Source organism: Phodopus roborovskii, unplaced genomic scaffold (assembly GCF_943737965.1).
Source record: "Phodopus roborovskii unplaced genomic scaffold, PHOROB, whole genome shotgun sequence".
NCBI classification, from domain to species: Eukaryota; Metazoa; Chordata; class Mammalia; order Rodentia; family Cricetidae; genus Phodopus; species Phodopus roborovskii.
Genome location: NW_026126636.1, coordinates 8,865,064 through 8,887,597, shown reverse-complemented (window position 1 = coordinate 8,887,597; position 22,534 = coordinate 8,865,064). Strand labels below are relative to the sequence as shown.

Sequence of the window (22,534 nt, the reverse complement as noted above, 5' to 3'; positions counted from 1 at the left end):
ACTCCCATCAGTCTGTGGGGGATGGGGAACTGAAAACTAACTCAGGGAAGGGAGAGGAAAGGATGCAGGACTAAACCAGTAGGGAACAGAGAAGAGTCCTAACAAGGGGCCCAGTCCCAGCCCATGTGACCCTGAAAGGTCCAGTCCCATAATGAGCTCAGTTCAGAGAGATAAAGGACAACAGTACTGACCAGGGTTCGGGAGAATCCTGAAGCCTGAGCTCTTTTTCACAGAGGCAGGACAAAGACAGCAGACCATGGACCCTCCCTCCACCCTTCTCCCAACATGTGTCTCGTGGCAGGGGCTCCTACTGACAGGTGAGAAGAACAACCTCGGGAGGGAGCAGGGAGATGGCAAACAGACTGGCTGCACCCCGTGCTGTTCTTTCGTTACAGTTACAAGAATAAAAGCTGGAGAAGGGGGAGTCCCGAGTGAGGGTCCCAGGTCAGTGGGGTCCCAAGGTAAGGGACCACGTGGGAGGGCACAGCAGGTCCCATAGCAGGCAAGGGTGACCCAGGCAGAGGGGAATAACACACCAAGCAGATAGAGCTTAAGTGAGGAGTTTATTTAGAAAGGGGAGTGAGGGGGAAGGGAAGAGACATAGAGACACCGGGAACAGAAGAGGAGGGAGGGGGAGGAAGAGGAGGGAAGAGAAGAAAGGGGGCCGCGATTGCTTAAAAAGGGAAACTCTCACATGCTTAACTGAGTCCCCTATGCAACCCCGTAACTAGTGACTAGCGATGACATGGCCATGTGTGTCCTGCCCATCGTTAGGGGGCGGGGTCAGCAGAATGGCAGTTTCCAACACCACATCCATCACAGCTCCAGGGATGGACCAGACTGGGGTGGAGCAGGAACGGAGAAAAGACAGATGGACACACAGACACATGGGAAAGCTGGGACCAGATGGACTGGGATGTCTGATGGAGAAACCCGGCACCCAGGAGCACAGTGTATTTATTATAGTGTTGAACAGAGACGAGAAGTGTTGTGGAGAACACTTGGATCACGGCAACAGTAATCTAGTAGCAGTCTCTGTAGGGGAACAATCTTCAGGCCATAAATATCCATGGGGGAGAGAGCTGTGCTAGACATTTTCTGCATGCAATGTCAAGATTCCCACTTAGCAACCCCCCAGGAAGGGTTTGCCATCTTTCTGAGGCTGAAGTTCTGAGGTTGACATAGCCATGCCATGTCAACAGCACACATTCATTCAGGGCTTCCTCTGTCCCTACATGGTTGGAGTGTCATGGACAATCCCAGGAAGGAATCAAAGGCTTTTCTTGGTCCCCAGGGGAAAAGGACAAATAGAGGGACAAGAGGCTCAGCAACAGGAAGTGCTCGAGACTGGAACTGGCAAGGAGAGGAAAAACCCCATTGTCTCTATTCCTGACTAATCCCCGGTGGCCTCTACATTCTCAAGACTGATTCTTACAATGTGTCAAGGCCACAGAGGGTAGAAGTCCTTGTGCATACAGATGAGCACCGGAGAAGCTAGAAAACGTAGACAGGCGTCCTTATCTCTTCAAAGGAAGGAGACATTTACCTGTCTTCCTCCTGGAATGCTGGAAAGGATGTCATTTACAACCTGGTGATCTTAGCTATCTGTAGGGCCAGCGTCCACCGAATCCCCCAGAATATCACGTTTCTTTATCCCATCTTCCCCCTAAATCTTGAGCATTGCTTCTTAGTCCATAAAACCATCCTTATAAGAGATGTCACTTGTACTTCATAACAGCCTAAGTGACTTTCAGGTGAGGAAAATCCCATGGTCTCACAGAGACGTGATCCCAGGCAGGAAGGCAGGCCATCAAAGGCATCAGGAAATGAGCTCCTTGGCTGGCAAAAGCCACGTGTGGACAGAGCAGGGAAAGATCAGAAAGTGCAGACCCAGAAGGGCATCCCACAAGGCTGGGTCCTGACAGACTGACTAGGCTGACAAGGGCATAAAATTGGACAGACACACAGACACATGTACAGGAAAACAGATCAGGGGGGCCATGTGTTCTGATGGAGGCATACCAACAGAGGCCTAGAAACGCCACATACTCATTAGTTTATTGCACACAAGGAGGCAGGTGGGTTGGTTCATCTCAGTAGGAGGAAGAGTTTCAGGTTGTAAACACCCAGGAAGAGGAAGCCTTGGTTGATACTGTCTACAAACACCAGCTTTAGCCAAAGGTCAGTCATGTGGAACATCCAGATATGGACCAGAAGATTTCGCCATCCCAGAGCCAGTGCCCTGGAAGGGTCTGGGGCACTGGGGTCCTTGCCATGGCTACCCTCGTGTCAATAATACACATTTACTCACGGACTTCATCCACTCCCCACAATCCTGGGTCTTGGAAGAGGTGGCCAAGGATTCCCCAGGATGCCCTGGATGAGGACAGAGAAGAGCAAATGAGTGGTGAAGACCCTAGGGGAATGGCTCTAATGCACAGAAGGGAGAGAATGCTAGGGAGCTGAGGGAACAGAGTCACGCTGCTGAGCTCAACAGTGGCAGGGGTGGAGTGAAACACACACACAAAACACACACATGCACACATACATACATACACACACCACACACATACATACACATACATACACACACCACACACATATACACACACATACATACACACACCACACACATATACACACACATACATACACACACCACACACATATACACACACATACACACACAACACATACACATACACACACATACATACACACACCACACACATATACACACAACACATACACATACATACACACGCATACATATACACACACACATACACACACACACACACACACACACACACCACACACATATACACACACATACACACACCACACACATACACACACACATATACACACACATACATATACACACCACACACATATACACACACATACATACACACACCACACACATATACACACACACACACACAACACATACACATACATACACACGCACACATACACACACATACACACACACCACACACATATACACACACATACATACACACAACACACCCACTATACACACACATACACACACCACACACATATACACACACATACATACACACACCACACACACACACACACACACATATACACACACACCACACACATATACACACACATATACACACAACACATACACATACATACACACGCATACATATACACACACACATACACACACACCACACATATACACACACATACATACACATACAACACACACACAACACACACCCATACATACATACACACCACACACATACACACACACAACACATACACATACATACACACGCACACATATACACACACACACATACACACACACCACACACATACATACACATACACACACCACACACATATACACACACATACATACACAACACATACACATACATACACACGCATACATATACACACACACACATACACACACACCACACACATATACACACACATACATACACACACCACACACATATACACACACATACACACACAACACATACACATACATACACATGCACACATATACACACACACATACACACACACCACACACACATACACACCACACAAACATACACAACACACACACACATATATACATACCATACATACACCACACACACATATACACACACCACACACACACCATACACACACATATACACACCACACAAACATACACAATACACACACACCACACAAACATACACAATATACACACACATACACATACACATATACACACATATACACACACACATACACATACCACACACACACATATACACGCCACACACACATACACAATATACACACACACATACATACACACACCACACACACATGTACACACCACACAAACATACACAATACACACACACACCACACACACATATACACACCACACAAACATATACAATATACGCACACAAACACATACACACACACATACACACACACATACACACACATACACACACACACCACACACACACATATACACGCCACACTCACATACACAATATACACACACATATACACACCACACACACACACATATACACACCACACAAACATTCACAATACACACACACACATACACACACACACACACACACACGAACACATTCGTGTTGGACAGAGACACTATTCACCACACAGGCCCACACACTGATGTCTTCTCTCTCCTTCCATGTAGCCTCACTTTTAACCGTGTGCAATGTGCCCACCGCTGCTGAACCCGCCATTGAGTCGCTGCCACCTGCTGTCCTTGAAGGGGACGGTGTCCTTCTACCTGCTTACGGTTTGCCAGGCAACCTTTCAGCCTTTCACTGGTTCAAAGGGAAGGAGCCACTGGACAAAAATCTAATTATAAAGTATGAAGTAAAATCTCAAAAAACGAAACAAGGAATCCTACACAGTGGTAGAGAGACTCTATACCCTAATGGGTCCTTGATGTTACAGAATGTCACCTTGAAGCAATCTGGAATCTACAACCTAAATGTCCATTCTGCAGAGTCTGACCAAAAATCCGTGCTTGTGGAGGTCTTCGTATACCGTAAGTGACTCCCTGTGGTCTCCAGCAGCTGAATGGGGCTCATTGCATTTCACACACACACACAGGCTTTCAGTCCATACCGGGCCTCCTCATTTCTGCATCACGGTCCCTTACTAGGCTTTGAGCACTTAGTGGAGGACATACACGGTGGAAACAGACTCTTTCCCTTGCATCCACGCTGTAGAGAGCCGGCTACTGTGAAGGGGAAGTCTGCCCCACACCTGTCCCTGTCCCCGCCCATGGCTCTGAGGAAGATCCCAAGGGCTCAGTCGAGGGCTGGCTAAGGGCCCTGGGTCCGCACAAAGGGGGTCTTTTTTTTTTTTACCAAGGTAAGGTGACTGTGAGCACCGTGAGGGGCGTCTATAGACAAGATAGCAATCCCCACAACAGCCACCCTGCAGATAGGAAACCAAGCATGGGGAAATGCCGCTGGTGAATCTGGGCCACATGGGGCCTGAGTGCTGGGCAGAGGACGCCATGTCTGCCTACAGGACAGTCCTCGTCTATGACTGGGTTCCTTCTGAGCCACCCGTGGAGCTGCTGGGTCAGGTGATTTCCATAGACAGGAAGCTGGGGAGACAGACTGCGTGTGGGTTAGAGCACATACACAACCCTTTTCATGCTGCAACACAATCACAGGAATCGGGACAATGTCTTGGCTATCTCCTCCAGGCACATGCTAGCTTATTCAACTTAAAATCACATACCTTTTGGATTGATGGGAAGGCATTCCCTTTAGAGGATAAAGAAAGAGTAGTTCTTTCTTCCTGTCCACTGGTCCCTGGAACCGGGGGGGGGGGTCCCAAAGAATAGACAACTCCTAATAGTTGTGTTATAAAGAATCAGGGAAAGCCAGGCAAGATGGCATTAACTTCAATCCCAGAACTGGGAAGGCCGGGAAGCTCTGGACAAGCTTAGACTCCATACTGCGGAGCTGAACCCCATGTGACCTGAAGGACTTCAGACTTTGGCCTGAGACTGACCGCCCTCTAAGAGAGCCATTCTTCATAGAAAGAAGGGCACAGCTCTGCCTGTGCCCCTCACTCTGACACTGGGTCTAGGATGACCCCTGAGCCAGTATGAGGCGTTTCTGATCATCCCTCCGGTGCTGAGTGTTGTATTGTAGGAGTCTAGTAGAACCATTGTATCTACTGATCTGCACTGTGTCTAGGGTTGAACATTAAAACGAATAGTTGTTTTCTAGAAGTACTTTGGCCTTGATGAAATCATTGTGGGAAACCGGCTGTTTTCTGATACCTACAGAGTTGTTTTCCTGGGGGAGATTCACAGCCTTTGCACGACTTTTGTCCCAAGTCGGTCCTGGCACACCTGGAGGCCTTGATTTATTGGGTGCAGCAAACAGTACACAATAAGGACTAAAGTGGCAAGGGCATGATGTTTTCCTTCAGAAACCATAGATTAGATCAAGGACTTTAGTTTGGTTACACAACCAAAAATGTTGTGTAACAATCAATGAATACACTTTTGCATGGCTGTTTGGGGTTCAGTTCACAGAAACTTCCTCCCTGCTGCCAGAGAACCTAAAATTCATCTTGACGTGACCCTCTTTCTTCAACCAACCCATGCAACCCAGAACGCCTGACTCCGGGTGCTTCCCAGGATTTGAAGCACAAAGGGATGGCCCATGGCCTTGAGAAGCAAAGCCTCCGAGGACCCACACTCAGGCTGAGCGGTGGAGGGCAGCGAGGCTGGAGGGAGTCTAGCAGCCCATGGCCTGAGGTCAGGCCGTGAGGACCGGGAGAGCCCAGCAGGGCCGCGGCTGCAGCTCCTGGGTCAGTCCACAAGCAAACACTGCATCCCAGTTCATGTGTGTGAAAGCCAGTGCTTCTCCCTCACCCAGTGCAGGCGACCCCAGGGGCCGAGTCCCCAGGGCCCCGGGCACCTGCCTGTGGTGAGAGAGGAGAGAAAGGACTTCCCGGTGTCCAGAACCACACAGACCATTCTCTTCTCCGTTGTCTCACAGCTCAGTTATCCAAACCCTCCATAAGAAGCAACAGCAGCACAGCTGTGGAGGGACAAGACACTGTTGAATTAACATGTGGCCCTCCCTTCCTGAAGACAAGCTATGTGTGGTGGCTAAACGGTAAGGAACTTCCGGGGGATGACAACGTCAGCCTGTCCCAGAGGAACACAAGTCTCACTCTACTCAAGGTCTCCAGGCATCTCAAAGGAGACTATGAGTGTGAAGTCCGGAACCCGCTGAGTGCCTTTCAGAGTAACCCATTCACTCTGGATGTTTTCTGTGAGTAACTTCTCTTCCTCTCGCATCCCAGCTGCCCAGCACACATCCATGCTGGGGTCTATGACACTGACTCTTGCCCCTAAACCCGGCTGCCAATGCCGTCTGCTCCACGCACATCCTGGCGGTCCGAGCCTTTGACAGATGGCGGAGGGGCATGGACGGGTATGAGATCACTGCGTGGTGGAAAGCAGGGCAGCCACATGCTTACGGTTTAATTCACAGGGTGAAAGATCCTCCGTGTGTGTGTGTGTGTGCGCGCGCATGCCCGTGTGCGTGCGTGCATGCATGTTAGAGAGGGACCTGAGCCCTTGTGAGACAATTGTTGGACCCAGGGCATACAAATAATAGAGGGCAGACCACCAAAGTCTATGAAACTTGAAGCAAACTTCATTCCAAATTCACCATGGGGCACAATAAGTTTGCCAGCTAACTGGGACCACAGTCTGAGTTCGGGCTTCTGAAACTGTGGCAATGGGGCTAGGTTCCACGCCCCTTTTTATAGTAAGAAGTGAACATTGGGTGTGGATAAAGGAATTTTTACAATTTTGAGGTTAAGCTTAGAGGCATATTGCATTTTGAGGTTTTCAATTTTTCCTAAAGAGGTTTCAGCTAAATTGTATTTACAGAAGCCTACAGATTTACTTCACAGCCAGCTAATAGTGTTTGCAGCTTTTCTGGCATGGCCAGTTTCCCATAGCAGGGAAGGACATGAAGCAATGTCAAGCCGAAAGTCACCCACGAGCATTTGGTTAAAGTTTGTGGGATGAGATGATGTATTCTAGGCGTCACATACAAACCTTTATTAAAAGGTAACTTTGGCTCATGGCTGGGTGGGGTATCATTAAAAAAAAAAAAAAAACTAACCCCCTGGCAGCAGAAAACCATTGTAAGAAGCTAACCCTTGGTCATAGCCAGAGCAAAGAAAACCATCGTTAAAAGTTAATCCCTACCCTACTTGCTAACAGAGTTGATGGCTGTCAGTTCCCATTTCTTTAGGCTTACAAATTTATATTTTTCTATTTCTACATTTCTATTCCTGGACCCTTCAACAATTGCTTTACAACGATTTAATTAACAACCCTGCCGGGACAATGGTAGAAAACTGTAGTCAGGGACCTGACTCAGGGACGCACAGATGCACTGACCTAAAGAGCAGGTTCTACCTTTATCCTTTGATGCCATCATGAGTCTTTCTCTTTCCTCCAGATGGTCCAGATACGCCCAAAATATTTCCCCCACACAAATACTTCGAAGAAGGGCGAAGCCTGTGGCTATCCTGCCAGGCAACCTCTAACCCTAAAGCACAGTATTCCTGGGATATCAATGGAGAGCCCTGGGAATCTAACCAAGAGGTCTTCATCCACACCATCAGCATAAGTAATAGTGGACTGTATACCTGCCTCGTCAATAACCCAAAAACTGGCCAGGACAATTTCAAAGTTAAAGAAGTTATAGTAGTTGGTAAGTGGCTTCTTATAACACCAGGACCAATCTCTGGGGTACAGTATGGGTTTCTATAAAGAGGAGAGAGGAAGGAAGTCCACAGCCCATGTCCACAGTTGCAAGCAAACCCCAGTCCTCCCCTACGGTGCCTCCCCAGGGGACATTCTTCCCTGCCTGCTCTGACTTCTCTTTGTTGACTTGGGGTTCAGCATGGATTCCACAATCCTTGGGCCACATCATTGCTGCCCAGGGGGGAGGAGGAGGTAGGGGCCTCTGTCTGTTACCCTTGTCCTTTACACTCTCCATAACCTACAAGGGAAGGTCCGTGCGTGGAGCATGGAGCATGCTCACACTGTTTCCCTGCCTGTGAGACGAGAACACAGTCCACCCAACACAAAGATGATGGATAGGACTTCACAGCTGTTGCCAGCTCTGCCCCTGACCTGGTGATTGGCTCCATTTTGACTCCATTTAGAGTAGGACAAGATGGGTGGGGAACTACCCTGAAAGACCTAACCCAAGTCTGGATAAAGTTAGATGCCAATCAACTCCAGAACCCCAGTGAGGTCAGGGGTACAATGAAGAAGAAAAGTGAGTCCTGAGGTAGACGTCTCAAAGCCGGGTCCCGCCCCTGAAGATGGGTTGTGGACTCTAGGAAACATGGTGCAGAGAGAGAACAGACAGTGTGACTGTGGGGTCACTGCCTGGGAGGGGAAGGAATATGGGAGAGTACAGTGAAATGGCTCATCCAATAAAATGTTTGCCGCTGCAAACAGATGGAAACAAATTCAGATCCCTGACACCCACATAAAGCCAGGTAAGACAGGCATTTGGAACCCCAATTTGGTGAGGGAACCACAAACAGTACCCCTGTCCTGGCCCATTGGCCCATTATGAGACAGGATCAACAGACTAGACTGGAGAATGCCCAGGCTAGAAGAATCTAAGACACAAACTAAAAGCACGGTAAAACTCTTCAATGGAATTCTATCAGAACACATGCCAGAGCTAGGAACAAAATGGATACTGAAGCAGAGAGGTATTTTGAATCACAAAGAGATATGACCACAAAAGAACCTCCCCATGATACATCAATGCCTAAAATTCTAAAGCTATAAAAGAAAGAAAAATTACAAAAAGCTGCAAGAGAAAAAATGTTAACTCAATTGCAAAGACAAACCTATCAGAGTATCAAGACACCTCAGCAAACACCCTGCAAGCCAGGAAAACAGTGAAAGTTTTCAAAACCTGAAAGTGAATAATCTACACACAAGATCATTATATTCAGTGACGTGGTCTTTTAAAATCAGTGGAGAAGGGTTAGGGGTTAAGAGCACTTGCTGGTCTTGCAGAGGACCTGGGTGTAGTTCCCAGCACTGAGATGGTGGTTTACAACCACCTGTAACTCCAGTTACAGGGAATCTGACAACCTCTTCTGACCTCTGAGGGCATCAGGCACACACATGGTGCACATAAACACATGCAATGCAAACATTCATGCACATTCTTACAAGTGACAGATAAAGTCAACAGAGAAATAAAACCCTTCCTAGACAGGCACAAAGGATGTCAATGCCTGACCACTTAGTAACATTAAAGGAACAAGAAATACCAGGCAAGGAGCAAGTCTCAGCCAGGAGAGCACAGGGAGGAGCCTATGTCATGAGGATGATCAATGGGCAAAGGATAATCATGAAATTATGTCCAACTCAGCCAGCGAGTAAATTCCTAATCTGGACAGAAAAGAATAATTGATATTCCAACCAACAAGGAAAATAAAATTGCAAGTTTACAAGCACCAGCTAAGTAACCTCACCCATAGCTCCCGGAAAATGGCCCCAAAGCTCTGCTTGAAAGAGGGCTAGCTGATTGTGTTTTTTAAATGCATGCATGCACATGTACACACACACACATGCACACACACACTTTTGCATGCACAACATGATGATGACTCAACTGTTATCTATGTGAATCATACCTGACAAACACAGACATGCTTGAGCACACACACACACCTCTGCACACACATGCACATGCACATACATGAAGATGAATCATACCTCACTGACAAACACAAACACACACTGAAAGTGAATCCATGGAAGTCAACATACCAAAAAGGAGCCAAAGATGAGGAATTGCTATACCTGTATAAAGTAGATTTCAAGGCAAAATTACCCATAAGAGATAAGGTACCAACACAGGGAATGATCCGTCAAGAATTTTAAGTAAGTTGGGCAATGGTAGCGCATGCCTTTAATGCCAGCACTCGGAGGCAGAGACAGGTGGATCTCTAAATTTGAGGCCAGCCTCGTCTACAGAGTGAGTTCCAGGATGGCCAGAGCTACATAGAGAAACCCTGTTTCAAAAAACTAAACAAACAAAAAAAAAAAAAAACAGAATTGGACACAGACAGGCCCAGACACAATAATACAGAATAACTTCGATGCCCCATTCTCAATAGACGAGAAACAAAGGACCAGACTTAACAAATATTGAGATAACATTCCACCTGGTAACATGGAATACACACACTCAGCATCTCATGAAATGCTCTCCAACAGAGACCACACTTTAAGGTCACACACCAAGTCCTAGAATATATTTAAAGACAATGCCTCCTGCCTTCTCAGACCATTTGGAATAACCCTACAAATTAACACAGACACCATACAAATGCATGGAGATCTAACAGCTGAACACTTCTGAATCACCGGTCTCACTGAAAAACTAGAGAAGGAACTCAAAAGTTCCTAGAATCAAAAGAAAATGAAGACACTGATTTTCACAAGGTCTACGATACAGGAAAGATAATTCTAAGAGAAAGCGTATAGCATGAGTGCTCACATATGTGCCGGCAGAGACAAACACTGCGGCTCCAAGAGTCCTGGAACTCTTGAGCTCTATATAAACAGAACCTCAGGATGACTTTACATCTGCTGCCTGCCAGAGGCGTGTGTAGCCATACCCACCTGAGCAGGGGCTACAACAGCTTGGTCTCTGCTCCTTGCAAGGACAGCCCATGCTGCTGAATGAGTGCCTCCCTCCATCTCCTCCCTCAAACAGGTTAGTCCATTCTCTGACACAGCTGGATTCTTCCACTGGTCCCACAAACCAGTATCAACAGCTTGCCACACACCAGGTCAGGCTTGTGACAGCCGAGACAGCACTCATACTCCTAGCTGTCTATGCCAGTTGTTCTGGTCTCTGTGAACACGTGACTAACAGATTCAGGGGATCTGTCCATCATGGAGGGCACCTTAGCTTATTCTCTACTTCTGTAATAAAGTTCCATGAACCAAAGCTGTTTGGGGGAGGAATAGGTTTATTTCAGCTTATAGTTTAGAGCCCATCCCTGAGGGAGGTCAGGGCAGGAACTCAAACAAGGCCGGAACCTAGAGGCAGGAACAGAAGCAGATGCCATGAAGGAATGCTCTTGCTACCTTGGTCCCCATGCTATCTTGCTAAGCCTGCATGCGGACAAGTGTGTGTGTGTGTGTGTGTGTGTGTGTGTGTGTGTGTGCGTGCATGCGTGTGTGTGCGCGTGTGCTTTTTTGAAACAGGTTTTCTCTGTGTAGCCTTGGCTGTGTCCTGGATCTCACTCTGTAGACCAGGCTGGCCTTGAACTCACATAGATCCACCTGCCTCTGCCCCAAGTGCTGGGATTAAAGGTGTGCGCCACCACACCCGGCCTCAGCCTGCTTTCTTATATAACAAAGGACCACTTGCGAGGGTTGGCACTGCTCATAGTGGGCTGGGTCCTTCCACATTAAGCACTAATTTTAAAATGCCCCACTTGCCAATATGATGGCAACTCTCAACTGAGGTTCCCTTTTCCAAGATAACTCTAGCTCGTGTCAGATTGACAACATCTAACCAGCAAAAAGGGGAATGTATGTTAGGGATACTTTGTTCAAAGTGGTGTGAGCTTGTACCTTAGCTTGCTCAAATCTTGAGAGGTCAGGAAACAGAGAGAGCAAGACCAGAACAAGGGCCTTCCCAAGACCCACCATGACTAACCTATGTCTGCCAGCTAGAGAACACATCCATCCTAAAGATTCCATAACAGTACGACTAGATGGGGACCAAATATTTCAAACACCAGACTTGGGGAACAATTCAAATTTATATTACAACATTCAAGGGGAAAAAAACCTGAGGGCACTTAAATCAGAAAGATATTACATTATCATGATTGGCTAAATTATTGCAAATAGGGTTGGGTCCCCAAAAGCAAGCTATAGATTCAGTAAAATTCCTCATCAAAATCCTTGTTACATTTTTGTTTGTTTGTTTGCTTGTTTATAGAAATAGAGTTTTTAAAAATCCAAATATTTAGCTGGGCGTTGGTGGTGCACGCCTTTAATCCTAGCACTCAAGAGGCAGATCTCCGTGATTTCAAGGCCTGCCTGGTCTACAGAGCAAGTTCCAGGACAGGCTCCAAAGCAATACAGAGAAACCCTGTGGGGGGGGGGCAAAAATTTAGTTGAACTTGCAAAAGATCCAGAATCCTTAACTAAAAGAGTCATCCTGGAGCCATCACATAATTGACTTTAATTTTCGCTTCAGAGACACAGTGACATACCAGCATACATAAAAGCAGGTGTGGCCACCAAAGGAACACAAGAGACACCAGTTTCCCAAGTAAAGGTCAACATGCACTAAGGAGCGCACGAGAAGGCTGGCAACAGCAAGCGGTTTCTGAGCCCACAACCACCAGACATCAGTGAAGACCCTCACGGGCAATGGCCCTGAGCTGGTCCTCACAGCATGGGCACGCGCTGTACCCTGACTCCCTTCATGCAGTGTACACACATGCACTGCATGGCCCCAATTCATGTTCGGCTCTGACACACAATACACTACGTTTTCGTATGGTCCATACAATGTCCTATAGCTGGGCATGGTAACACAAGCCTGTAATCTCAGCACATGGGAGGTGTCAGTAAGAGGATCTGGAGTTCAAGGTCGGCGCCATGGCTGAAGAGTGAGCTCATGAGATCCTGTTTTCAAAAAAGAAAGGATTTTGCTCCCACACAAACGTGTTTGTTCAGTTGTGGGAGACAAAGACCTTCCTTATTTCCTATTGTCACTTCTTGTTTGGTGTGTATGAAATTAATATATCTTTGGATTCCACTCTGTTTGGATGCTTAGTGTTTTAAATGGCTGTTTGAGGGGCTGGAAAGATGGCTCAGTGGTTAAGAATATCTGCTGCTCTCACAGAGGACCTGAGTTTTGTTGGGCACTGGCAGTTCACAAAAGCCAGGGGATTCATTGAGCTCTCCAGATCACGCTGAACACATGTATCCATGTACTCATTCACGCACACACACACAGACACATACGTATACACACAAATAAGTAAAATCTTTTAAATAAAAGAAAATACCAAACTGCTACTTGAATTACCAAACTGAGGTTTTTTGTTTTGTTTTTGTTTTTTGGTGTGTGTGGGGGGGAAGGCATGTTTTACGTGCATGTATGTCTGATCACTTACATGCCTGGTGCCCACAGAGGCCAAAAGAGAGCATTCAATCCCCTGGTACATGTGGGTGCTGGGAACCAAACCCACGTCCTCTACAAGAGCAGCCTGTGCTCTTAACACACCATTTATAAAATTGAAAAACTCATTCAATTACTTTTACCTAAAATTAAAAGATTTTTTTTTACAACAATTTCCAAAATGCCCATGAACCACTTCTGCCACCTTGCGCAATGCACTTGCGTGGCACAAAGTTCCCATCAGCGTATATACCAGAGCCAGAAAGAGGGGAGATTAGCATGGCCCTCCACGAGCATGAGACCCACATTCCTGGAGCATTCCATATTGTTTGAGCTCCTGTTTGGGGTTAAGTTTCCAATAAAGTTTTAATTATGGACCAAAAAAAAAATTCAGTCATGCCATCTATAAATGGGCAAGTGATTTGAGACGGTGCCTCTGGTGAACAAACAAGTGGTCATAGAAAAGAAGCATACATGAACGACAGACAAGACTTAGCAACGGGGAGATGCAATACAAAGCTCAGCGATTCCATCTCACCTCAGAACGGCTGTCATCAGGGGGAAACTGTAGGAGGAAAGCGACTTCACACGCTGTGTGTGGAAATTTAAATTACTGTGGAATTGGTAGAGGTCTTCAAAACTAAAGCCAGGACCACAGACAATTGAGTGTATACTCCAAAACCCTCTAAGCCGGCACACCCATGGACACTGGCGCTAAGGATAAAACCCATACACACGCTCATGTGTAGGTGTGTGTCTATGGACAGGAGACGTGAAGGGGGACAATCTGGCGGGACAGAGAGGCCAGCAAGAAGGAAGAGGCCAATGAGAGTAACGGCACAATGAGTGTGAGTAAAGTGTAATGGCACCTACATCTTGGAAGTGTCATAATGAAACGTATTGTTTTGTATGGAAATTTACAATTGACGAGCATTTGAAAGGAGGAAAGTGTTCCCCGGTGGGGGAGATGTTGGACATTGGAGCCTAGAAGAGATTCCTAATATGAAAGCTACAGGCATGCCCTCGGGTCAAGTCAGGGGGCACAGTAGATTGTGGGTCCAAGTGGGTCTCTTACTCTTACTATAGATTGTCTCCTGGACCAAAACCGGGCATCTCCAGTGTTAGGAACAACTACTGAGCCATCTTACACTTTATACTCTGGCCCCCCGCGAGCTAGCTGAAACCTTTACAGAAAGACACTCTTCTGTTTGTTCGCAGAGAAATTGCTGAGGCCCCATATCCAAATCAAAAATAAAACTGTCCTAGAACACCATTTTGTGGACCTGATCTGCGAATCAAAGAATCCTGGCATTTCCATATGGTGGACGTTCAATAACGAGAGGCTGAAGGCCACAGACAGGATGAAGTTCTCCTTGAACAACAGAAGGCTCACCATAGGTCCCATCACAAAGCATGACGCTGGCTCATACCAATGTGAGGTTTCCAACCCCTTCATCTCCAGGTTGAGCGACCCAGTCAGCCTGGCTGTACTCTGTGAGTGACCCAAGTTCTCTTCCTCCCACATCTTACAGGGCACTTGGTGGATTGTATTTTCTTATTATTGGGTAGAGCGCAGTGCCTTGGTGCATTGTGGAGGTCAGAAGACAGCTTTGTGGAGTTGGTTCCCTCCTTCCACCTCTGCCCGAGTTATATGGATCCAACTCAGGGTCTCCACCACCACCACCACTGCCGCCGCCGCCGCCACTAAGCTATTGTATACTCTACCATATCCATGGGGGGGATTCCTTACGGATACTGTTCAAAATAGATGACAGGCACTGGGAGATGGCTTCCACCTGAGACACCGCAAGAGTGAGGCAGTATAGCACCCACTGATTACCCCACACTTGGGCGGCTGAGGCAGGAGGATGGCGAGTAAGGCCAGCCTGGGCTACGGAGCAAGACCCTGTCTCTAAATAGTTTGAGTGCAAATAAAACCAAAACTGTAAACCCACTTACCAAGTGGTTGGGGTTAAGCTCCGAGTCAGGCATTCGGGCCTTGGTGCCCATGGGTAACTGGCTCCAGGAAGCCAGGATATCAGAACCTGTGCATGGATGCTCTAGTTCCTTGCAAACATGTCAGTATTTGCATGTGAGTGTGCATGCTATCCCACACACCGTATGTCATGCTCAGATTGCAGCATTGATACAGCGCCCCCACCAGGCAAAGAGCGCTACTGTTAGTGAGAAACAAAGCCAGGAAATGTCTGCAGTTTTCAGTGCAGAGACAGCCGGTCTGTGTTGTTTTGTTTAGTGGGGGTGTTTTGTTTGGGGGGACAGTGTCCCATGCAGCCCAGGCTTCCTCACCGTATGTAGATGGTGATTGTTTGAGCTGTTGATCGTCCTGCCTCCACCTCCCAGGTGCTGCTGCTACAGATGTGCACCCCACATCTGCATTCTTCTGAATATGTCTAACCTGTGTTTGGCTTGGTCCAGGGCTCTGGATGGAATCTGTGAATGGAGAAGACTGTCTCTCGTTATTTCTTCTTCTGTGTTTGCCATCCACAGTGTGACCTTGCACACAGGATTCTTTTCTGTATGTTGAGATGTGTGTGTGTGTGTGTGTGTGTGTGTGTGTGTGTGTGTGTGTATTTCCTGTCTTAGCTGTCTTCAGTGGTGTTAAATACATCTGCAGTATTTGCAGTGCTGTGTAGCCATGGCCCATCCCCATAACTTCATCATTTTAACATACAAGCCTTTATGGTCATTAAACGTTAGTTCTGGGGACAGCGACAGGCATGTGTGTGAATCACCCTCACCGTGTATAACCAGGGTGTGGGAAGAAATGGCAAGAGACAGGAGGATTCCTAGAAATCACTGGCCAGCTGATCCAGCCAGTCGGTCAACTACAGATTTTGAAACTCTCAAAAGAAGACAGAGGAAAAGAAATTGAGAAGAGGGCTATGGAAGTTCTCAACTTCAGCTTTTGGTTTCCACACACATGTGCACACATGAACACACACAGTCACACTAAAGACAATAACTCCCCACCCTGCCCCTGTAACTACCATGCTACAAGTTGTCCAACTACCCGACTCACGTGAGCAGAGTAACACGTAAATAGCCCTTTTTTAATTAATAAATTTTATTTAAATTAGAAACAATCTTATATTATGTATCAATCCCAGCTCCCTCTCCCTCCCATGACCTCCATGAACCCACCCCCCATCGCATCCCCCATCCACTCCCAAGGGAGGTTGAGGCCTTCCATGAGGCCATAAAAATCTGTCATTTGGGGCAGGCCTAGGCCCTCCCCCGTGTCTCTAGGCTAAGGGAGTATCCCTCCATGGGAAATGTGCTGCAGAAGTCTGTCCATGCATCCTGGTTCCACTGTCAGAGGCCTCACAGACTGCCCAGTGCTCCTAGCTGACACCCACGTTCAGGGGCCTGGTTTGGTCCTATATTGGTTCTGCAGTTGTCAGACTGGAGTCCATGAGTTCCCACTTGCTCAGGTCAGCTGTTTCTGTGGGTTTCCTCAGCGTGGTCTTGACCCCTTTGATTAACAGTCCTTTTACATCTGCTTTCCTTAACTTAGCGTAATCTTTCAGAGCTTATCCATTATGCACCAAGTGTGTGTGGTGGTATATGTGTGTGTGTGGTGTATGAGTGTGTGTATATGTAATGTGTGTGTGATGTGGTGTATGGTGTGTGTGTGGTGTGGTGTATGGTGTGTGTGTGTGTGGTGTATGGTGTGTGTGTGTGGTGTGTGTGTGTGGTGTGGTGTATGGTGTGTGTGTGTGTGGTGTATGGTGTGTGTGATGTGTGTGATGTGTGGTGTGTGTGTGTGTGTGTGTAAGACCCTATACATTCCAGGTTTCAACAGTGGCTGCCAGTGTTCCAATTCTTTAATGTTTTGTTTTCTTTAGTGATAACTACCCTGATGTGGAGCAGTATGATACTGTGGTTTGGGAAACATTTCCATGATGACCTAGTGACTCTGAGCAGTTCATTTGTTTATTGTCCATTTGGTTTTTGTTTTTAAAGATTTAATATATACACAGTGTTCTGCCCGCAGGCCAGAAAAGGGCACCAGATCTCATTATAGATGGTTGGGAGTCACCATTGGGGTTGCTGGGAACTGAAGTCAAGAGCTCTGGAAGAGTAGCCAGTGCTCTTAACCACTGAGCCATCTCTCCAGCCTGTTTATTTTATTTTTATGCCAGGTCCTTCCCTTCTTTTTAAATTGAGCTGCTTTTAGTTTTTATTGTTACTGTTGTTGAACTATGAGAGTTCTTTATGTATTTTGGCCCATGTATACATGTGTACATTAAGTAACACTTTTAGCACTTGAAAATGGTCTTTCCACTTTCCTGATACTTGGTCTATTAGTGTTTAAAAGTGCTAAAAGAGGCCAGGTGTTGGTGGTGCACGCTTTTAATCCCAGCACTCAGGAGGCAGAGGCAAGCAGATCTCTGTGAGTTTAAGGCCAGCCTGGTCTACAGAGTGAGTTCCAGGACAGGCTCCAAAGCAAGCCCTGTCTCAAAAAAAAAGTGCTTTAACTGGCATCCCAATTGTACATAGTCTGAAGAAATAGAATGTGATCTTTGATGCCTTTGCACAATACAGAATGGTTAAATCAGTAGACTGTGATCTTTGATGCCTTTGCACAATACAGAATGGTTAAATCAGTAGAATGTGATCTTTGATGCCTTTGCACAATACAGAATGGTTAAATCAAGCTATTTGACACCCACTTCCTCAGTTGTCTGCCATTTGTTATGGTGAGACATTTGAAATTCATCTTGGCTGCTCTGGGAGATACACTACCATTCTCTATGGTTACTTCCAACCTGCTCCTCTTTCCAATGTGAAATCTATACCCTGCTACAACAGCTCCTTGGTGTTTCCTCACCACACCCAGTCCCTAGTGAGCACTATTCAGTCTTCTATCTGTATAGAAGTTCAGCTCTTTAGCTGGGCAGCTGTTTCATCTGAGATAATCATTTGGTTGGGGTCAGAAGGAAAGCAAACTCACAAGGCTCAGGAAGCTCCTGAAACTAACAATGCCCTGAGGTCGTATAGAATAACTGTGTAGTCTGTATAGAGTCTGTGAGTGTAGGCTTTCCCACCTGCCAAGCTGCCTGAGTGGCACAGGGAGCCCTGGGCTGAGATGAGCTTGTCTGGGATATGGCTGTCTTCCAGTCACCCATGTTCGTAAAAGTAACCCTTAAAACACCCTGTCTCAGTAAACCAGAGTTGAGGAAATAGTTTGGTCTGGCATTTGTTGACATCTCCTCTGGAGAAGTCACACAACACAGCTGGCATCTGAACAGGGCCTGACAGAAGCAAAGGTGAGTTTGAGGAGAGATGATTGCAAGCCCAGAAAGGGCTATCAAGATGGGCAACCCAGGCTGACCACTGCAATGGGGGAATTCTGTGAAGCATTAACCTGATGGCTGGCTTTCCTCATGGGACATGGAATGGCACACCTGTTTGATATGCCAATGATATTCCATGCAATAAGTAATAAGACATGAAACCCAAACCAAGCACACTGAGGACGGCATGTCCATTTGGCAGCTCCCAGAGTAGCCATCTTTTTCTTCTTGGTATGGGGTAGTGTTGTAGTTACTTTTCTATTGCTGTGAAGACACAGTGACCAAGGCAACTATAGAAGAAAGTTTATTTGGAGCTTACAGCTTCATTTAGGACCCATGGGAGCAACTTACAATGAGGAGGAAGAGAACATGATGGATGTGATAGACACCCTGCAGTTCTAACCTTTAACACAGGGCATGGCGTGTTTCAGCACAGAGGAGGAGATGTAATGGAGGTCCAGTACAAGACACTATGATGATCACTGAACACTCTGCCCCTGAACTGCTTGAATTGGGAAAGGCTTCCAAACAAACAGTGAAAGCTCCAACCAGAGCCTGGATTGTGAGGAGTCTGGTCTGAGTGTGGAAGGCTCAGCCTGAGGACCAGGGAAGGAGAAACTTGAGTGATATAACCACCCATCCACCCTGAGACACAGGCTGTATCACCTGAGGGCCTATGACAGAATCAGTCTGGGCTAGACTGGCTTATAGGACCTATTCGGGATACTGTTACCATTACACAAAATCCCCAGCAGTATTAGGATGTGGAAGAGGGCAGAAGGAAAGCTATTTCTTTTTTTAATAACTTACTTAATTTTATTTTATATACATTGGTATGAAGGTGTCAGATCCCCTGGAACTTGAGTTATAGACAGTTGTGAGCTGCCATGTGGGTGCTGGGAACTGAACCTGGCTCCTCTGAAAGAGCAGTCAGTGCTCTAACCACTGAACAATTTTCCAGCCCCAGGACAGCTATTTCTAAGAAAGTTGGGGGTGTGGAGGTAACATTCAATAGCCAGTTTACAGAGCCGCTGACATTTGGAAGACACTTGGGACAGACAGAGGCTTTGCAGTGGCTTTGCAGAGGTCCACAGTAGGACCTGTTCTTCATGAGACAGAAGTTCTGTTGTGTCTGAATGATTTTGGACAAGCATGCAAAGGAAGCCTGCAAAAGTGCAAAATCAGATGGCTGACACGCCCTTGATGCCCAGAAGTCTTCCGTTCTCAGGATGCTGAATGTTGACACCTCTGCTTTGCTGTCACAGTGAAGAAAGCACCGGCAAACCCAATGTCATGAAGCCCGTTTAGCGCGGGTTTTTTTTTTTTTTTCAGGTGGTACTAGGGAAAGCTATTTGGTTTTCTAAACATTGTCTGTGGAAAGGGGATCTCTCTCTGCATTTGAGTCTCAGGACCTTCGTCAGAAGTAACTGAGGGGCGGTCAGGACACTTCACCAGACAAAGCTGCCTGAATTCAAGCGCAGCTGCCTAGGTTTGGTCCCCAGGACCCACGTGGTAGAGAGAACAGAACCCCACAGTTGCCCTCTGATGTCCTCACACAGTCCGTGGCACATGCCCAAACACACACAAACACAAAAGAAATACACGTAAAAACAAATCATTTAGCTACAGGGATGCAGTTGGACTCGGGGTCTTGATCTGGTTTTTTGAGACAGGGTTTCTCTCTCTAACCCAGGCTGCTCTAGAGCTCACTCTGTCATCCAGACTCACACTCCCCCTCACCCAGCCAACCTCAGTAAAGAAGGTGCAGTCTGAGAAGGGACAGATAGGGGGCATGCCCCATGCTGAGCGAATGTCCCCATGTACGTGCAGATGTAACATTCTCTTTCCCCTGGTTTCTTTCCATGACAGACGAACCACCAGAAAGGAAAGTCCCGGTATCAGCCCCCACTGTTGCTGCCTTGGCTGTTGAAATTCTGGCTGGGCTGGCTATACTAGGAGGCCTGTCGTACTTCCTATTTTTCAAGAAACTTGACAGGTATGGTGGCATTTCCTCTTCTACGTCCTCCTTGCTTGGGAACAGAAAAGGTTTTCCTTCACCTGTCTGTCTCTAGACTCCATTTCTGCTTCTCACTAACCCTTGGGGTCCTTAAAGGCCTCCTGCTCCCTAAGCCCCACCCTGCCAGTGATGTCATTCCCATCCCCGGTGGCCTGGGACAAAGGGCCCTTCATATCTCCTTGTCTCCTAGTGGGAAAATCAGGCATCACAAGAAAAAACACAAGAAGAGGCGGAAGGAACGGAAGGGAGAAACGGAGCAGCAGGAGACCGGAAGGGTCAGACAAGGAATCTAGAGGGACGAGCATCCGGGAGCCCTGGGACAACCGGTGAGAACAAAGGTCCTGCGGTGGGAGACGGGGGCGTGGGTGTGAAGATGACAGACGGTGGGAGACAGGGGGCGTGAGTGTGAAGATGACAGACGGTGGGAGACAGGGGGCATGGGTGTGAAGATGACAGACAGTGGGAGACGGGGGGGGGGGGTGTGAAGATGACAGACGGTGGGAGACAGGGGGCGTGGGTGTGAAGATGACAGACGGTGGGAGACAGGGGGCGTGGGTGTGAAGATGACAGACGGTGGGAGACAGGGGGCGTGGGTGTGAAGATGACAGACAGTGGGAGACGGGGGGGGGGTGGGTGTGAAGATGACAGACGGTGGGAGACAGGGGGCGTGGGTGTGAAGATAGAACGGGCTGAGCTCTGAAAACAGAGATCTTCTCTTCCCAGCCTCTACCTGGAATTTTCTTTGGGCCGCCAACCAGCTCCCAAATAAAGACATGGAGACTTATTAATTATGAATGTTTGGCCTTAGCGTAGGCTTGTCCCTCTAACTCCTTTACCTTAATTTAATGTGTTTCTACTCATCTACATCCTGCCCAGGGCTTTTTAACCTTTCTTTCATAAGTTCACAACATTCCCAGGGTGACAGCACCGTGGCCAGGAGCCACCTGCTCTTCCAACCCTGCCCTACACCTATCGATCCTCACATGGTTCGCAACTGCCAAAACTGTTAACAATATATGGTTTGGTTTGAGGATTGAAAAACAGAAGAAAAGTCCGGGCATGGCGACGTACACATTTAATCCCAGAACTTGGGAGGCAGAGACAGACAGATCTCTGTGAGTTCGAGTCCAGCCTGATCTACAAAGGGAGATTCAGAACCCCCATCTCTGCCTTTTTTTTTTTTTCCTGTGCATCCAGTAACACAAGGTGCTGTGGCATTCCAATAGAAGAAAACGTGTCTATCTAAAGAACTCCGGGGAGCTGCAGGGGCCTGGCTCAATGGAGACCTTCTGACTTGCTTGTGTAGGCCCTGGATTAACTGTCAGCTCCAGGGGAGAGGAAGGGTAGGGTAGAGAGGGGCAAGAGCAACAGGACAGAGGGAGACACTGAGA

The 22,534-nt window shown here is 47.3% G+C and overlaps 1 protein-coding gene across 1 annotated transcript; it reads left to right on the top strand.

Annotated features, from left to right (window-relative positions):
* The first annotated feature begins 256 nt into the window (after positions 1 to 256).
* On the top strand, positions 257 to 21,436 carry LOC127238931 (carcinoembryonic antigen-related cell adhesion molecule 6). Its single transcript, XM_051207707.1, has 7 exons — positions 257 to 317; positions 4,241 to 4,600; positions 6,585 to 6,863; positions 8,070 to 8,324; positions 15,027 to 15,302; positions 20,996 to 21,122; positions 21,334 to 21,436. Exons 1-7 carry the CDS (start codon positions 257 to 259, stop codon positions 21,434 to 21,436), a joined length of 1,461 nt encoding a protein of 486 aa, XP_051063664.1.
* The last annotated feature ends 1,098 nt before the right edge of the window (positions 21,437 to 22,534 follow it).

What these genes read in the sequence shown, in the direction of transcription:
- LOC127238931 (XM_051207707.1), top strand. Translation starts at nt 257, where the DNA reads ATGGACCCTCCCTCCACCCTTCTCCCAACATGTGTCTCGTGGCAGGGG. An exon ending in TAAAGAAGTTATAGTAGTTG is followed by an intron (nt 8,325 to 15,026) that starts GTAAGTGGCTTC and finishes GTTTGTTCGCAG; the next exon opens with AGAAATTGCTGAGGCCCCAT. An exon ending in TTTTTCAAGAAACTTGACAG is followed by an intron (nt 21,123 to 21,333) that starts GTATGGTGGCAT and finishes CTTGTCTCCTAG; the next exon opens with TGGGAAAATCAGGCATCACA.